The sequence below is a fragment of the Rhodamnia argentea genome, chromosome 11 (assembly GCF_020921035.1).
Source record: "Rhodamnia argentea isolate NSW1041297 chromosome 11, ASM2092103v1, whole genome shotgun sequence".
NCBI classification, from domain to species: domain Eukaryota; kingdom Viridiplantae; phylum Streptophyta; class Magnoliopsida; order Myrtales; family Myrtaceae; genus Rhodamnia; species Rhodamnia argentea.
The window spans coordinates 1,991,997-2,009,579 of record NC_063160.1 but is presented as its reverse complement, the minus strand read 5'-3'; the positions used below and the strand labels follow the sequence as shown (position 1 = coordinate 2,009,579).

The 17,583-nt window shown below is 37.7% G+C and overlaps 1 protein-coding gene and 1 pseudogene across 1 annotated transcript; one reads left to right on the top strand and one right to left on the bottom strand.

Moving 5' to 3' along the window:
* Window positions 1-6,833: 6,833 nt before the first annotated feature.
* LOC125312828 lies at window positions 6,834-7,398 on the top strand (annotated as a pseudogene).
* Window positions 7,399-9,617: 2,219 nt separating this feature from the next.
* Window positions 9,618-13,463, bottom strand: LOC115733646 (tyrosine N-monooxygenase-like). Its single transcript, XM_048272576.1, has 3 exons — window positions 13,357-13,463; window positions 10,531-11,386; window positions 9,618-10,244 (listed from the first exon to the last, which is right to left on the bottom strand). The coding sequence occupies exons 1-3, from the start codon at window positions 13,461-13,463 to the stop codon at window positions 9,618-9,620; spliced, it is 1,590 nt and encodes a 529-aa protein (XP_048128533.1).
* Window positions 13,464-17,583: the final 4,120 nt, after the last annotated feature.

Genomic DNA, 17,583 nt, shown 5'->3' with positions numbered 1-17,583 from the left:
TAGGTTTTCTATTACTTCGAAAGGCTTTCTTTAGACTGTAAGTTCATTTGAAATCGAAAGGCTTTCTTTGGACTATAAGTTTATTTGAAACAAAGCTCGATGGAGAGAGTAGTGATCTGACCAAGTTGATGCGCAAGTTTCGCATTGCAGATAACTTGAAATATGTGCTTTGAGCGGGCAATTTGTTGAGAAGTGGAATCCTTTTGTTAGTGTATAAACCTGGTATAGTTGTGGTAATTTCGTAGTTGTGGTAATGTTTTACTTGGTTTTAACGTGGATTCTTATTTAATTGATTGGATTATAATATGATTGGTTCGAGTGAGCTTCATTGTTTGGCTTTTGAGCATTCTTAGGTGAATGGTGCTGACCTCTTCTTTAGTTTTAATAAAACCCATGCGTTGACGTATAATGAACTAAAAAGACCATATTTTGTTGCATAAAGCTGGATATATATATTTTTTTACCGCTTTTTTGGTTTATCGTGAGATGGTTTGAGAAACGTTTCTCAAAAGATTAGGCGTATTACTTTGTAAATCTGATTTATGAGATAGGTTCTGAAACGATTTAAGAAATTATTCATGAAAGAGGATTTCGACTGATGAACTAAGTTGAGAAAAATTATATGTTTTGGTTTGTGAAACCGAATAATGAGAATTTTGAATTGATTTTGTGGAAAGAATTTATTTGTGAAAGGCTATGTTTTGGTTTGTGAAACCAAATTGCGATATGCACTGGTTAAGGACTAAGTGCTACACGGTGATGCAAGTCTCATGGGAGCTACCTCTAGTACCTTGTAATCAGGGGTCAAGTGCTACATGGTGACACGAGTCTCGTGGGAGCTATCTCTAGAGTCTTATACTTGATATGTGTTAGTCAATGATTAAGTGTTACACAATGATACGAGTCTCGTGTACTATTGATATATGTTAGTCAAGGATTAAGTGCTACACGATGATGCAAATTTGGTGGGAGGCCCTATGGCCTTGTACTATTGATATACGTTGGTCAAGAGCTAAGTGCAACACGATAACATATATTTCATGGGAGCCACCTTTAGAGCCTTGAGTTTGATATTAAGCATGGAATTGATCATTGATGTGTTCGACTGAAAAAGATAGGATAAAAAGTCCGTTGATGAGTCTACCTGTCTCCAATGATGAAATTGATCAATGGAATGGACCATTGATGGGTGATCTAATAAGATTGACCGATGGACTTGACCATAATATTTGAATTGCGGTGATGGATTAAATGAGCAATTCTGATTTGTATGAAGCTCTATTGAAATAAAACAACACATATTTGATCAGATGTGTATATTATATTTTGGGTTTGGAGTGTGAGTTTCTGGTATTGCTTTATATATGCCTAGTGATTGCTTGATCTGCTTAAAATAGATGTACTACTCACTAAGGTATGGTTGCTCATAGCCATTAATTCCAAATCTTTTTATGATTTTTGGGTATGGTTTGAGAGCACTATTAATAAGCACTTTTGGGAGTATGATTTTTCGGTATGGTTTGTGGGAGTTGTGTATATGTCCGAGATGACATTTATTGAGTTTAGTTGAGTAAGAAGTGTAAATATTTTTTTTTTGACGGATTATAAAAGCTCTGATGTTGTAACTAACCCGTTGGTTTATCATAAATGTAAGGATGGTAATATATATTTTGATAACAAGTTGTTGGTTTCTGTTTGAGATTGCATCTTTCAGGAGGAAGGACGGCCATGTCATTCCCTTTTATGCCATTTGGTTTTTCTTAAAAGTCACTCCTACGGGCTGGGTCGGGGCCAATTAAGATGCAGTAGCCTGCTTACTTCTATGAACCACAAATTTGTGAGCCAAAAATATATAACACATGTTTTCATTTTTTTCCTTTCCTTTTTTTCTTTTAAATTTTTTTTTTTTTCATTTTTCAGTGGCTGGCAAAGGCCTCGGGGACCTAGCTGGCTGCTAAGGAAACAAAAGAAAATAAAAAGAAAAAAGAAAAAATTACTAAAAAATTTTAAAATATTATTAAAAATTGTACTCTTCGGCATTTTCCGGCCAAGTTGATCGGATGAACTCAATTAGAACAACCCATACCTAAACCTTATTCAGATTGAATTGACCCTTTTCTACCCTATTCTCTTGTCCTCGAAAGAAGGTGATGCCTTTAGTACGCATATATCTTCACAAACAACAATACAAAGATCACGTATCGATCACAAATCTACAAAATTTCTAAATTATCACGAAACTAGTTTGCTCAACAAATTATCATTACAAGTAAAAGTAAATGGGAGAACTCTTACATTCTGCAATCCTTACGATTACATAAATTCAAAACATGAAACAAAAGAATCGCATGAAATCACAAGAGAGCTGATCCGGTACATTGAAAGTAGAAGCAGATCGGAGACTTGATATCAATCTTGAGCCCAACAAGGTATTCTTATGAGCATCTCAACGATATCTAGACTATTAAAACGCATACCTAATGCATCAACAGTTGAGAAGTGGTTTAGACAACGATGAAACAGAGGATTATCTTCCTAGTATGAAATAACTCAGTCTTTATTGTTCGAGGCATTAATGCATTTATCTTTAGAACAAAACTTCAGGACTTTGGCAGTCAAATCACTAAAGTCTATCCACATCTAGATGCTGGCATTTGAGTTTAGGCAAAATTACCAAAAAAGTTCTAAACCTATTATAATTGTGCCAATTGAATCCTAAACCCTTTTTTTTTATATGTCAATTGCGTTCTAAACTTTTTGCATTTATGCCAATTCAGTCCATCCGGCTAATTTTGGTTAGCCGGCGCTAACGTGACAATTTTTAATAATATTTTGATATTTTTTCAAATTTTTTATTTCTGATTTTCTTTTTTTTTCCCTTTTTTTCTTTTCTTTCTTTTTTTTCTTCTTATCCGTCTTCCTCTAGCAGATTGCCCAACGACTAGCCAGAGGCGAGGGCTAGCGAGGCTGACAACATTTAGGCTTCATCCTACTTGTAATGCTACTTGTGCGCAGCGCTAAACCTTTCATAAAGTAAAGAGGCCGGAAGAAAAAACCTTCCCACATTTTGAAAAAAAAGGGACCAAAGAAACTGAATTTATATCAAACTAAGTGATTTCGCCGCCCTCTTAACAAGAGAAAGGCGTATGCTCAACCTACATTTTCCATTTTTGTGGATGCTCCTGAACTTTAATTTCGGTATGTGTACAAGGAAAAGGATCAGAACTATGAAGAGTAGGGCCACAGAATTGGCGGAGATCATTTTGTTTGCTTTGGATAGTTTCCGAAAAGCAAGGGTTCAGAGGATCAATACATTTTCTTATTTCTTATTGGAGATATTGTGACCAATAAATCTGCAAGTCAAGGTGCTCGTCATATCGCCAAGGATTTAGATCTTCTTATCAATTTGTCTTTTTCTGTTCCAAATCTTCTTATCAATTAAGAAGAAGAAGAAGATGTTAAATTGATCTTCTTATCAATTTAATATTGACCAAAAGTGTCGTTATTCACTGAAGTCTGTGTTAATCATTTCTTTTTGGACAGGCCCCTCATGGTCTCGGTCATTGTTTAGTCTCTACTTAGTAGGTAAGGTTTTTGAATCAGGTATTGGACTTCTACTGAGTGTTCCCAATAATTAATTGCACCATTCATAAAACTTCAATTACTGGCTAGAGATAGGGATAATCATATAAGTAACCTTCTCCATTAGAAAAGGAAAGAAGTTCACGTAGATATTGTGTTTTGATTTGAAAGATGGACTTGTACGCCATGGAAAGAAGTTTGTACCATTCTTTTGATAACCTTTTGGAACAAGATCATGCAGAGAGGCTCGACACATATTGGACGAGAAAATTATCTAAAAAGTCCTAAATTTATTGCATTTTCACCAATTCAATCCTAGATTTTTTAATTTTTGCCTACTGAGACCTAAACTTTTTCATCTTTTGCAAATTTAGTCTATTTGGCCAATTTTGATTAGAAATTGCTGACGTGAGTGCCGGCGCTAATGCGGACAATTTTTAACAATATTTTAATATTCTTTTTGAATTTTCTATTCATTTATTAGATAATCGTTAGTCCGTGGTGCTTCCAGCTTCAATGACGAGGATGTGGCGCAAGATTAATAGCTAATTATGATTACGTAAATGGATGATGACATTGGATTAGGACAGGTATCGTGTGCGAGGTGGAGAGATGGATCTCATCTCATGTGATGATAATTATTAGGGCGAGAAAAGTATCATTAGTGGGACCTGTAGCCAATGAAGCTAGAAGCCTAGTATTCTGGCTTTGTATAATAGAGACAGGTCGACCAACCATTTAGGAGCACGTGCTTGCGAGCATGGCATTTTTGCAGGATATTAGGTGGGGTGTATGAACCAAATTGTATGCATATTATAGTGCTTGGTCACAAGTTTGCTGGAATTTTTTATCACGGCAAGATGGATGAAGAGTGACCCGATAAAAATTTGGAAAGATTTTTCGGAAAGCATTGAGAAACTTTCCGCGTTGGAATCTCAAATGGTTTTGTTTCGAACTTGTTTAGTTTCTAACAGCTCAATGGTTAAATACTCGTCAATAGGCATGTGGCTCTGCTCATAAAGGGATTGGGGGGCGGGAGTATTAGTATCATATGTGCGTGGTTCAACTCCCGCGCTTTGCAAATAAACAAAGTAAAAGTCAGAGAGGGGAGAGTTACAGATAGAACAGAAAAAAAATGATTAAATAATCTCCAAACTGGAACCTTGGTGAACAGGTGCCATCGATGAGGCATGACGGCTCCTCCATGGCTGAGCTTGATACATGGCTGAGCTCGACTTCCAGGTGCCACCGATGAGGCATGATGGCTCCTCCATGGATGAGCTTGATCCATGACTGAGCTCGACTTGGCCTCACTAGGGAGGAGCTCTATGGCTGGATCTAGAGCTGCTCCATGGCTAAGCTCAACTCGAAGGAGCTTAACTGGACTTCATGAACGTCAAGACAACCAAACGAAGCCTCGATGATTAAATCCTTTCCAAAGAGGAATCTTAGTGCATTAAGTGCCCTACATGTGCCGTTAGCACATGGAACTTGTCTTATATCATTTTGTTTTTTAAATTTCTTTATGAGCAGTGTCTTGCGAGGAGGCACAGCATAAATTGGCCTGTCCTAACAAATTGCCAAGAGAGAAGGCACACCATTCCTTGGAAACTTCATCCATCAACTAGACCTTTCTTGTCGATATGAGGGTTTTGACTGGTCGCACGTCTTCGGCAGACGTCGAAAACTCCCACATGCTCCCCCACGCGCCACGGCGGTGGCGGCGGTGGCGACCAAGCTGAATGTTACTATTTTTGCCCATTTTTATGTATTTTTTTCGATTAAAGTTAGTTTTGATAATATATTTGGATAGCTCTCGTCGATACAAACAAATAGAGTGGTCACACGCCTCCGTCCACCGCCGGACGGAGGCACACGAGCCGGCACACCTCTAACGAATGCTGCGTGTGGGCGCCACGCGCCTCAGGCCTCCTCCACCAAGGACGAAAATTAGAACAGCCCAGATGAATCCTTTAAGGCAAACTTTGTGGAGAGCATCTCTTTGGATATACATATTTCTTAGACTTTGAAGTACAAGTCCATTTCGACCCAAAAAAAAAAAAAAAAAAGTACAAGTCCATCTTTTAAATGTTAGTTAAAGTCTTATAAATTGTGTTCTTGGAATCACGACGGCTGGTTTGTTTGACTTGTTTTCTTGGAACATCCTCTTTCCTGATGGTCGGTAGTCAAAGTCTTATAAATTTTGGTTAATGCCGAACATGTGATCAGTGGTCGAACATTTACTGTCTTGAATTAGAATATAGGATATGCTTCGGAATATCTGGACGTCTTGTCTCCAAAAGTACCAAATCAACCTAAGACATAAACAGTAACATGAATGATTAGATCATAATGATCTATCTTCTACGGATCCTAGGAAAATAGCAAACCCTAACTCATTCCATTTGTTGATGTATGTGGATGGTTGTGCTAACTTTGCATTTTCTGGAGAAATGCTGGAGGTGGCAACTAAGTATCTATCAAAGCGAAACCGAAGGCAATCCATCAATGGTGGATTGAATTGGCTAGAAGATGAATGATAGAGATTTAATTTGATAGCTACCATGAATTTCGAGAGATGACTTTCCTTTTGCAAAGACGCAAATCATTTAGCTCTCTTTCGTGCCACGAAGTAAGGAAGTGATAATAATTCATCAATAGTTGACGTTGCATTGGTGATTGATTATAGTCATAGACATAAGCGGTGAAGCTGGTTGGGAAGTAAGCGATAGACCTCAAGTGTCGATATTTGTGTACGACGCTCACTTTAGTGCCAATATATTTTTTTAGATCACTTAAGTGCCAAATTGGAGAAAAAACAATCACATTAGTGCCAACGGTGATAATTCCGGCGACTTCACCGGAGTTGGCACTTAAATAATCATTTTTTTATAAAAAAAATTGGCACTTAGGTTAATTCAAAAAACGATCACTTTAGTGCCAAATCGGAGAAAAAACGATCGCTTTAGTGCAAACGGAAAGAAATTCCCGCGACCTTATCGGAGTTGGCATTTAAATAATAATTTTAAAAAAAATTGGCACTTAAGTAATCTAAAAAAAAAAAAAAATTGGCACCAAAGTGAGCGCTGCACACAAATATTGGCACTTGAGGTGTCCCTTTGCCTACTAAAAAATACACAAGAAGATAAACTAGGGAAATGAAATTTCACTTGAATTATATGCTTCATGCATTGTCTTTTTGTTTTTTGAATAAATTTTAAGGCTCTAAGAGCTACATCGAAAATTTATGGATGGAGTGCAAGAGCAGAACCTATCCAAATCTGTATTTGCAGGAAATAATGTTCTCAACTGTTGATAATCCCTCAAATGCAGTTGAATGGGCCATGGCCGAGATGATGAACCAACCCGAAATCCTCAAGACGGCAACGGATGAATTAGACAGGGTCGTTGGTAAAGAGAGACTGGTCCAAGAATGTGACATCCCACATCTTAATTATATCAAAGCAAGCATTCGAAAAGCTTTCGCCTCCATCCAATCCCACCTTTCATCCCTCCGCACATGGCCATGTCCGATGCCGTCATCGCCGGGTACGTCATCCCGAAGGGAAGCCACATGCTATTGAGCCGGACTTACACTTCATTTCCTTCAGCATGGGGCGGCGCCGCTGTGTGGCTCCTGTGCTCGGGACTGCGATGTCGGTCATGCTTCTCGCAAGGATGGTCCAAGGGTTTCATTGGAAAGCACCGCCTAATGTTACTAGCATCAACCTCGATCAGTCCTTTGAGGATATGTTTCTCACTAATCCGCTTGTCGCTCATGCCGAACCGCGTTTGCCATTACGTCTCTATCCTTGAGAGTTATTGGCTCCAACATGAAGTACATGAAAATAAAAATCGACATTTCTTGTCCTGTCATGTGCTCCCGTGATTCGAGAGGAATTATGAATAATTTTATGTATTAATTACCACTCCTATGTCCCATTTGGTCACAGGATGTGAGGTTTTTAAGTTAACCGACACTCGTACAGTGTGTTGGGTTATCTTACAATGGATGTGACAAGACCCGGTAGTCGGTTCATAAGTGTGAAGAAAAATCTTACCTTTTAGCTATCTTTTGGGATAAGGAAAGCTCAAGAGTATCCAACATTGGTGGATAATATTATCAAAAAAATCATAAACATATTGCAATTATGTCAATTCAGTCATAAACTTTTTTTTATGTTTACTCAGTCCTAAACTTTTTGGAATTGTGCAAGTCATTTATCTATTTTCTAACGAAAAAAGAAGCAGGAAAAAGACGAAGTAGTTCATTTATTTCATTTGGAATTCGTCATGAAGACTTATAGAAAGATGAAGACTTATACACAAGCCTATATATTGGCATGTTACAAGGATTTGATGCGTTCTCAATGTGAAATGAATGATATTTATGAAAAATATTTTTCTTTGTCACAAAGTTTTCAATGAATTTTGCATGCTCGAAGCGAGAAGAAGCACACAACTTGGTAGGTCAAACTCAAAATCCAAACTACATTGATTAAAGTGGAAAAAAAAAGGCGCACTATGTGTTTGTGGATCGCTATGTGGGATTTTCAACTCTTGAAATTTCCTACATGTACACGTTTGCAAGTCTAGGCGCACTATATATTTGTGGCCCCTTGATCTCCTGGATTTTCACGCCCAATTTTCACTTCGAAAATCCCATTATCAAAGTTGAAACATGTCACTAAACTACCACCGGCAATTTGTGTGGACTGAAAATCTGACTTGGCAATATTATAGTACAGACTGTTCAACATGACTCGCCGGCAAAGTGAAGTCAGCAAAAGTAATGCGTAACAACTTCGTTTGGCCATCTATTTGCGTCAAATCTCTAAACCTAATTCCTCGAATTGGGACAAATTATCTTCTGAATATTTAGCGCGATAGATAAATGAAGAAGTGGAAGACAATCGTTTTGCTCTTGATTTCTTCTTTTCCTCTTCGATTTTTCACTTGCTCGTTTTGAGGAAACGAATTTCAATGTTGTTGCAACCCTAGCTTTTCGGAGCCAATTTGACGTCGTGAACTGTCTTCGACCCTTACGAAAACAGGACCACACACCAGTGAAATCATTGTCGCTGCCCCACATCACCTCTCCTTTTTTTTTTAGGCGGGAACAACCTCATTTCATTTCAAGTAGATAATGTGGAAGGACAACCCAAATGGACTCAGAAAAAAGAACATCGAATTTGACAGCCGTGCTCGGAAATCAAATCCCCAATGTGCTGTCCTAATACCGCCCCGTCTTCATACGCCGGACATCCACCCTTGCCCAAGTCGAGGATCATCGGGTGCAAAGCATCTCTGGCCACTGTGATTCCATCAGGTTGTATTTCCAAATACGATCGTGTCACCACCATTCGGAAACATCAATGGGGCACAAGAGAGCGCCAAACGCGATGTAGTCAAATTATATATGAGTGGAAAATCCTTAGCCAAGTTTTCTCTCACTTCCCTTTGTATCATTTTGGGCGAACTCCCATTCTATTGGATTGAGAAGTTCGAGTCACAGAAGGTTTACTAAGCAATTATCTAAGGACTATCATAGTCCACTGAAAGTTCAAAATAAAAAAGAGATTCATTGGAAACTATATTTTTCCCACTAAACATGACTTCTTTTCTATGTAATCCAATTGGTAACAAGATCAATATCTGGACGACCGGCGAGGTCTGCCCAAGAAGCCAATGCTTTTAGGCGTGAAAGTGAAAAGATCTTTGGTACCTTTACGAGGAAACTTATATAAAATTCCTTAATTTTATTAATAGGAATGTTAAATTTACTGTGAAAGTGCAATCGAATTCAATCTTAAAATAGTGCATGGCATTTTATGAAAATTCTCCACAAGTAATGATACAGCAGCAAGAGGGGCGTTACATATGAAAACAAACTAGATAAAGACAGACAGCAGGGAACGGTTTTTGAAGGGATAATGCTGCCATCTCGCCGTCGGCGGAGACAACCAGTGACCCTTGCGACTCCTTGTCCATAACAGGCTAAGCAACGTCAACTTTCACTTTCTTGCAAGTAACTCTCACGGATAGAGATGTAATGGCAAACGCGGTTCGGCATGAGCAATGACCGGATCAACGGGAAACATATCTTCGATGGACTCATCAAGGTTGATGCTCGTGACATCACGGGGTGCTTTCCAGTTAAACCCTTGAACCATCCTAGCGAGAAGCATGACTGTCATTGCAGTCCCAAACAACGGAGCCACGCAGCTGCGCCGTCCGGTGCTGAAGGAAATGAAGCGTAAGTCTGGCTCTGTGAGCTGAACTTCAGTGCACTCACTAGTCAAGTGCCGCTCCGGCCGAAACTCGAGTGGGTTGTTCCAGACCTTAGGGTTTCGCCCGAGACCAGGACGACTCAACAGCACATGACTTCCCTTTGGGATAAAGTAGCCGGCAACGACAGCATCGGACATGGCCATGTGCGTAGGGACGAAAGGTCTGATTGGATGGAGCCTGAAGGCTTCTCGAGCGCACGCTTTGATGTAATTAAGATGTGGGATGTCACATTCTTGGACCAGTCTCTCTTTACCAACGACCCTGTCTAATTCATCCATTGCTGTCTTCAGCATTTCGGGTTGGTTTATCATCTCGGCCAAGGCCCATTCAACTGCGTTTGCGGGATTGTCAATACTTGCGAACATTATTTCCTGCAAATATACGTTTTGCCAGGTTATGTTCTTGAACTTCATCCATAAATTTCCTATGTATCTTTTAGACCATCAATATTTTATTTACAATAATAAAGACAATGAATAGAGGATGGTAATATCTGGTAGGCTCTTCACTCTTGAGAGAGAGACAAGGTAAATTGAGTTTATGTTCATGTAAAAATTACATTTTGACGACGTACCAATGTATATATACTTATATAATATAGATATCTATTTGAAATACAAAGAATATGAAGCTAGCGTGTACATGTTTGCATCTTACCGTCACTTGTGCTTTGATTTCTTCTAGTGTAAGTAGTGGCTTTCCCTCGGAATCTTTGAGCGTAATCAGAACATCAAGCAAATCATGAGGCTCATCGCTGGTAGGTTCCTCGTTCGAATGGCCGAACCTCCTCCATTTTCCGATCCTCGAGTCAATTATGGGGTCATGATATTTTTTCACAGTGCTGATAGCCTCTTTAACTAACCTTTCATGACCATCTAAATCAAGCCCTACCAACCAAGGAAAATAATCAGATATGCAAAATGCGAATAAATACTTAAGTATAGTATAAACCGCCTCAACGTGCTCTTCCTCAGCAACGGTCGGTCCGCCGTCTGCCCTTTCCTCTCCGAACCATCTTTTACTAAACATTATTTGTCGCGTCACATTTGCAGTGTATTGTCTGGTGGCGGTCCTCACATTTACAGTTTGGCTCAAGCTTTTGCTTCGATTGTAGATGTACTTAACCAGATTGTCCGCTTCTTCGGTTCTTCTATCCTTGAGCCAACGATGTCTTGCAGGCGAAATTATTTCTGAAACTAGAACTCTCCTCATTTTCTTCCATTGAGTGCCATAAGGAGTTAGAATTGCTGTGAGATATCCGCCACTGCACGTTCGTGATGCCATCGAAGGAGGCCTAGATGAAAATTTGGCATCGTGCTTCGTGAGGAATTCTCGGGCGATTTCAGGGCACGTCACGGGAATGACGTGAACATTGCCCAGCCGGATACATGCAATGTTGGTGTCCATCTCCTTCATCAGGCGATGTATCCACCGGAAAGTTGGCTTTTGCCGCAGCATTTCGGGTACACAGCCAATGATGGGCCACGGGGAAGGACCGGGGGAAGTTGGGGCACTGATTTTCCATTTTCGAGGATACACCTGAACGTTAATTTCGTCTTGTGTACAAGGAAATGGATCAGAACTATAAAGAGTAGGGCCACAGAAATGGTGGAGATCATTTTGTTGCTTTGGATGGCTTAGGAGAAGCTTGGCTTAAAGGGATCTAAGCTTTTTCTTGTTGCTTCTTTGAGGGAGAGACACCTATAAATATGCAAGCCAAGGTGCTCGCCACACGGCAGATTTGAATCCACTTGCAATTTAGAATGAGGAAATTGTCATTGACTTACTTGAGTCTATGTTAATTATTTCTTTTTGGATAGGTCTCTCATGGTCTTGGTCATTTTTTACTGTCCAAGTGTAAGAGGTAAGTAGCTTACAGACAAGCCTCTGAAAAATTCCCCGTTTAATCCAGAAAATAACCCGCCAGGTTTTTGGACGAGATCATGAAATGTGTAATGTTAACTGGATCGAGATTCGAAATACCTTTATCCAAACGTGATTCAGATTGGATTGACCCTTGTCTACCCTACTTTTTTCCCCCGGAAAAGGGTAATCCTTTTAGACTCTATTTGTTTCGCAAAAAAATTTGGCATTTTCAAAAAATATTTTCTAGCAAGTCATTTTCTGGCGTTTGATTAAAATCTAAAAATGTACTAGAAAACACTTTATGTTGTTTGATATGGAAAATCTGATTGGATTTTCTTCCATACACTCATTTTAATTATTTTTTAATTTTTATTTTATCTCTTCTTCTTTTTTTCCTTTTTTAAAAAATCAAAATTTTATTTATTTTTTACTTTTTGTTATTTACGTTTTTCTTTTCTTTTACCCATCCCCACCTTCTGTCGGTCGCCGACCGTGACGACGGTCGGCAACTCGCCGCAGGAAAGCTTGAGCCTTGCCACAAGCCGGCGAGGATCGAGCTTTTGCCGGCGAGGCCAACAAAGCCTAGCCTCGCTTGAGGCCGGTGACGCCTCGCCTCACTCCCCTTAGGCTGATCGCCCGCCGTGACTATGGGCGGCAACTGGCCAAAGAAGAAAGGAATAGAAGAAAAGAGAAAAATAAAAAATAAAACGAGAAAAATTTAAAATTTAAAATTAAAATGACCAATTTTAAAAAAATAAATAAAAATGAAAAGAAAGTAAAAAAAATTAAAGATAAAGAAAATGTGAAAGAGATGAGGAAAATGTTTTCCTCTTCTATTTTCGCCACTTTTGATGGAGTCTTTTCTACGGGTGAAAAATATTTTCCTTGATTTAGCTTATTTTCCGTGTACCAAATGCTGGAAAATGCGAAAAATATTTTATTGATAGATATTTTTCGCCAAATAAATGGAGCCTTTAGTATGCATATATCCTCACAAAGAACAATAGAAAGTTTACGTACTGATCACAAATCTACGAATTTTCTAAATTATCACGAAATTAGTTCGCTCAACACATTATTATCACAAATAAAAATCAGTCAGAGAACTTTTACATTCCCCAATCCTCATTATTAAATAAATTTCAAAAATAAAAAAAATGGTATGAAATCACGTTTGGAGCTGATCTAGTCCATTCAAAGTAAAAGTAGATCGGAGACTTGATATCGATCCTACACCCAACAGGGTATCCCATAAGCATCTCAACAATATCTAGACTGTTAATGCGTACCTAATGCATCAACTTCTTTTCAAATTTTTTATTTCCTTTTTCTTTTTTTTTTTCCTTTCATTCTTTTTTTCTTATGCCTCATCTTCCTCTAGCCTGTTGACCAACGACTGGCCAGAGGTGAGGGCCAGTGAGGCTGACAACATTTAGGTTTCGTCCTGCTTGTGATGCTACTTGTGCGCAATGCTAAACCTTTTACAAAGTAAAGAGGCCCAGAGAAAAAATCTTCCCACAATTTGGTAAAAAAGAAAAAAAGGACTAAAGTAACTGAATCTATATCAAACTAAGTGATTTCGCTGCCATCTTAACAAGAGAAAGTCGTATGCTTAACCTACATTTTCCATTGTTGTGGATACTCCAGAACTTTAATTTCATTATGTGCATAAGGAAAAGGATCAGAACTATGAAGAGTAGGGCCATAGAATTGACGGAGATCATTTTGTTTGCTTTGGATAGTTTCAGAAAAGCTAGGGTTCAGAGGATCAATGCATTTTCTTATTTCTTATTGGAGATATTGTGACCAATAAATCTGCAAGTCAAGGTGCTCGTCATATAGCCGAGGATTTAGATCTCCTTATCAATTTATCTTTTTTTGTTCCAAATCTTTTTATCAATTAAGAAGAAGAAGGAGGAGGAGGAGGAAGTTAAATTGATCTTCTCATCAATTTAATATTGATCAGAAGAAGAAGTAAGTTAAATTGATCTTCTTATCAATTTAATATTGACCAAAAGTGTCGTTATTCACTAAAGTCTGTGTTAATTATTTCTTTTTGAGCAGGCCTCTCATGGTCTTGTTCATTGTTTGGTCTCTAGATTAATAGGAACGAGGTTTCCTAGCAGAAACCTTACCAGAAAGACCTGTCCGGTTTGTGTACCTTGTTCACATGCATCAACTTGTGAGAGGTGATTGAGACACCGATGAAAGCACTCTACATGATAGACGATCCTCACCCAATTATGAATAACTAAGTTTTAGGTTCCGTTTGTTTCGCGAAAAATGAATTATTTGGAAAATGTTTCCAAAATATGTTCTCTTATATCGCTTGACATAATTAGCCAGTGTAAAATGTTTCCATATCGTCAGAAATTTATATTTAAATATTTTCATGAAGGATGAAAATATCTTTTGTTTGTTCATTTTTGCAAGAGACATAAGCGGTCATTTTCAGAAAAATATTATTTTCAAATTATGTTTTTTTACATGAAACAAATGGAGCCTAATTGTCTGAGGCACAAATGCATTTGTTCCTAAAGCCAAAACCTTACATCGACCAATGGATTGAGCTAAAGAGGAATTGAACCATGGAAATGAGCCGTACGCTCGGTAGCAATAAGCCAACCGCATTAGAAGTTTGGTCGTTGAGCATATTAAACTTGCTAGAAATATCATTTAGTAGCTAGGGATATTATTCGATACATTGCTATTTTCTAGAATCTGCTTTGTATCTTCTATGATTTCATAAACCTCAGAAGATCATTCTGTTTTAATTGTGCAATGAACCTCATTATAGCCTTCGTTCACTTGGTGCTTTTGGAGCACAATATGTTGGATATTCCAAAGCATATCGTAAAGGCATTGTGGCCTTTGGCGAATTAAGGATAGGATATTCTTGAACCGTGACTAACATGTTTTGTAATTAATTAATGGACTTTACTAAGACAACAGTCTTTGGGTGATTGTGAAAATAACCGTATGGGGTGAGCTATAAATCCTTAAAAAAGTAGATCTCATAATAATATTTAATTACTCGCGATTTATTTTTTATGGCTCAAAATAGACTGTTAGTGTTACAGTCATTCAAATGTTGTTATATAATCAATTCTCTAAATTGATATTGATGATGAAATTGCTTTTCCCTCAAATATTGCTTGAACCAATGACATGACTGTAGTCACCCCCATCAAGTTTATATTAATTATCAGACAAGTGGATGTTCCAAGCGGACAAGTGACACGAAACATCCGCTCGGACTTTTTTCCCCCGGAAAAGGGTAATCCTTTTAGACTCTATTTGTTTCGCAAAAAAATTTGGCATTTTCAAAAAATATTTTCTAGCAAGTCATTTTCTGGCGTTTGATTAAAATCTAAAAATGTACTAGAAAACACTTTATGTTGTTTGATATGGAAAATCTGATTGGATTTTCTTCCATACACTCATTTTAATTATTTTTTAATTTTTATTTTATCTCTTCTTCTTTTTTTCCTTTTTTAAAAAATCAAAATTTTATTTATTTTTTACTTTTTGTTATTTACGTTTTTCTTTTCTTTTACCCATCCCCACCTTCCGTCGGTCGGCGGCCGTGACGACGGCCGGCAACTCGCCCGCAGAAAGCTTGAGCCTTGCCACAAGCCGGCGAGGATCGAGCTTTTGCCGGCGAGGCCAACAAAGCCTAGCCTCGCTTGAGGCTAGTGACGCCTCGCCTCACTCCCCTTAGGCCGATCGCCCGCCGTGACTATGGGCGGCAACTAGCCAAAGAAGAAAGGAATAGAAGAAAAGAGAAAAATAAAAAATAAAACGAGAAAAATTTAAAATTTAAAATTAAAATGACCAATTTTAAAAAAATAAATAAAAATGAAAAGAAAGTAAAAAAAATTAAAGATAAAGAAAATGTGAAAGAGATGAGGAAAATGTTTTCCTCTTCTATTTTCGCCACTTTTGATGGAGTCTTTTCTACGGGTGAAAAATATTTTCCTTGATTTAGCTTATTTTCCGTGTACCAAATGCTGGAAAATGCGAAAAATATTTTATTGATAGATATTTTTCGCCAAATAAATGGAGCCTTTAGTATGCATATATCCTCACAAAGAACAATAGAAAGTTTACGTACTGATCACAAATCTACGAATTTTCTAAATTATCACGAAATTAGTTCGCTCAACACATTATTATCACAAATAAAAATCAGTCAGAGAACTTTTACATTCCCCAATCCTCATTATTAAATAAATTTCAAAAATAAAAAAAATGGTATGAAATCACGTTTGGAGCTGATCTAGTCCATTCAAAGTAAAAGTAGATCGGAGACTTGATATCGATCCTACACCCAACAGGGTATCCCATAAGCATCTCAACAATATCTAGACTGTTAATGCGTACCTAATGCATCAACTTCTTTTCAAATTTTTTATTTCCTTTTTCTTTTTTTTTTTCCTTTCATTCTTTTTTTCTTATGCCTCATCTTCCTCTAGCCTGTTGACCAACGACTGGCCAGAGGTGAGGGCCAGTGAGGCTGACAACATTTAGGTTTCGTCCTGCTTGTGATGCTACTTGTGCGCAATGCTAAACCTTTTACAAAGTAAAGAGGCCCAGAGAAAAAATCTTCCCACAATTTGGTAAAAAGAAAAAAAGGACTAAAGTAACTGAATCTATATCAAACTAAGTGATTTCGCTGCCATCTTAACAAGAGAAAGTCGTATGCTTAACCTACATTTTCCATTGTTGTGGATACTCCAGAACTTTAATTTCATTATGTGCATAAGGAAAAGGATCAGAACTATGAAGAGTAGGGCCATAGAATTGACGGAGATCATTTTGTTTGCTTTGGATAGTTTCAGAAAAGCTAGGGTTCAGAGGATCAATGCATTTTCTTATTTCTTATTGGAGATATTGTGACCAATAAATCTGCAAGTCAAGGTGCTCGTCATATAGCCGAGGATTTAGATCTCCTTATCAATTTATCTTTTTTTGTTCCAAATCTTTTTATCAATTAAGAAGAAGAAGGAGGAGGAGGAGGAAGTTAAATTGATCTTCTCATCAATTTAATATTGATCAGAAGAAGAAGTAAGTTAAATTGATCTTCTTATCAATTTAATATTGACCAAAAGTGTCGTTATTCACTAAAGTCTGTGTTAATTATTTCTTTTTGAGCAGGCCTCTCATGGTCTTGTTCATTGTTTGGTCTCTAGATTAATAGGAACGAGGTTTCCTAGCAGAAACCTTACCAGAAAGACCTGTCCGGTTTGTGTACCTTGTTCACATGCATCAACTTGTGAGAGGTGATTGAGACACCGATGAAAGCACTCTACATGATAGACGATCCTCACCCAATTATGAATAACTAAGTTTTAGGTTCCGTTTGTTTCGCGAAAAATGAATTATTTGGAAAATGTTTCCAAAATATGTTCTCTTATATCGCTTGACATAATTAGCCAGTGTAAAATGTTTCCATATCGTCAGAAATTTATATTTAAATATTTTCATGAAGGATGAAAATATCTTTTGTTTGTTCATTTTTGCAAGAGACATAAGCGGTCATTTTCAGAAAAATATTATTTTCAAATTATGTTTTTTTACATGAAACAAATGGAGCCTAATTGTCTGAGGCACAAATGCATTTGTTCCTAAAGCCAAAACCTTACATCGACCAATGGATTGAGCTAAAGAGGAATTGAACCATGGAAATGAGCCGTACGCTCGGTAGCAATAAGCCAACCGCATTAGAAGTTTGGTCGTTGAGCATATTAAACTTGCTAGAAATATCATTTAGTAGCTAGGGATATTATTCGATACATTGCTATTTTCTAGAATCTGCTTTGTATCTTCTATGATTTCATAAAC

Bases quoted from the DNA above. Each gene is read 5' to 3' on its own strand.
- LOC115733646 (XM_048272576.1), bottom strand. From the start codon at position 13,463: ATGATCTCCGTCAATTCTATGGCCCTACTCTTCATAGTTCTGATCCTT. The intron at 11,387-13,356 runs GTTAAGCATACG...ATGGAAAATCAG, and splicing joins CACAACAATGGAAAATGTAG to TGCCCCAACTTCCCCCGGTC. The intron at 10,245-10,530 runs GTAAGATGCAAA...GTATATTTGCAG, and splicing joins AAATCAAAGCACAAGTGACG to GAAATAATGTTCGCAAGTAT.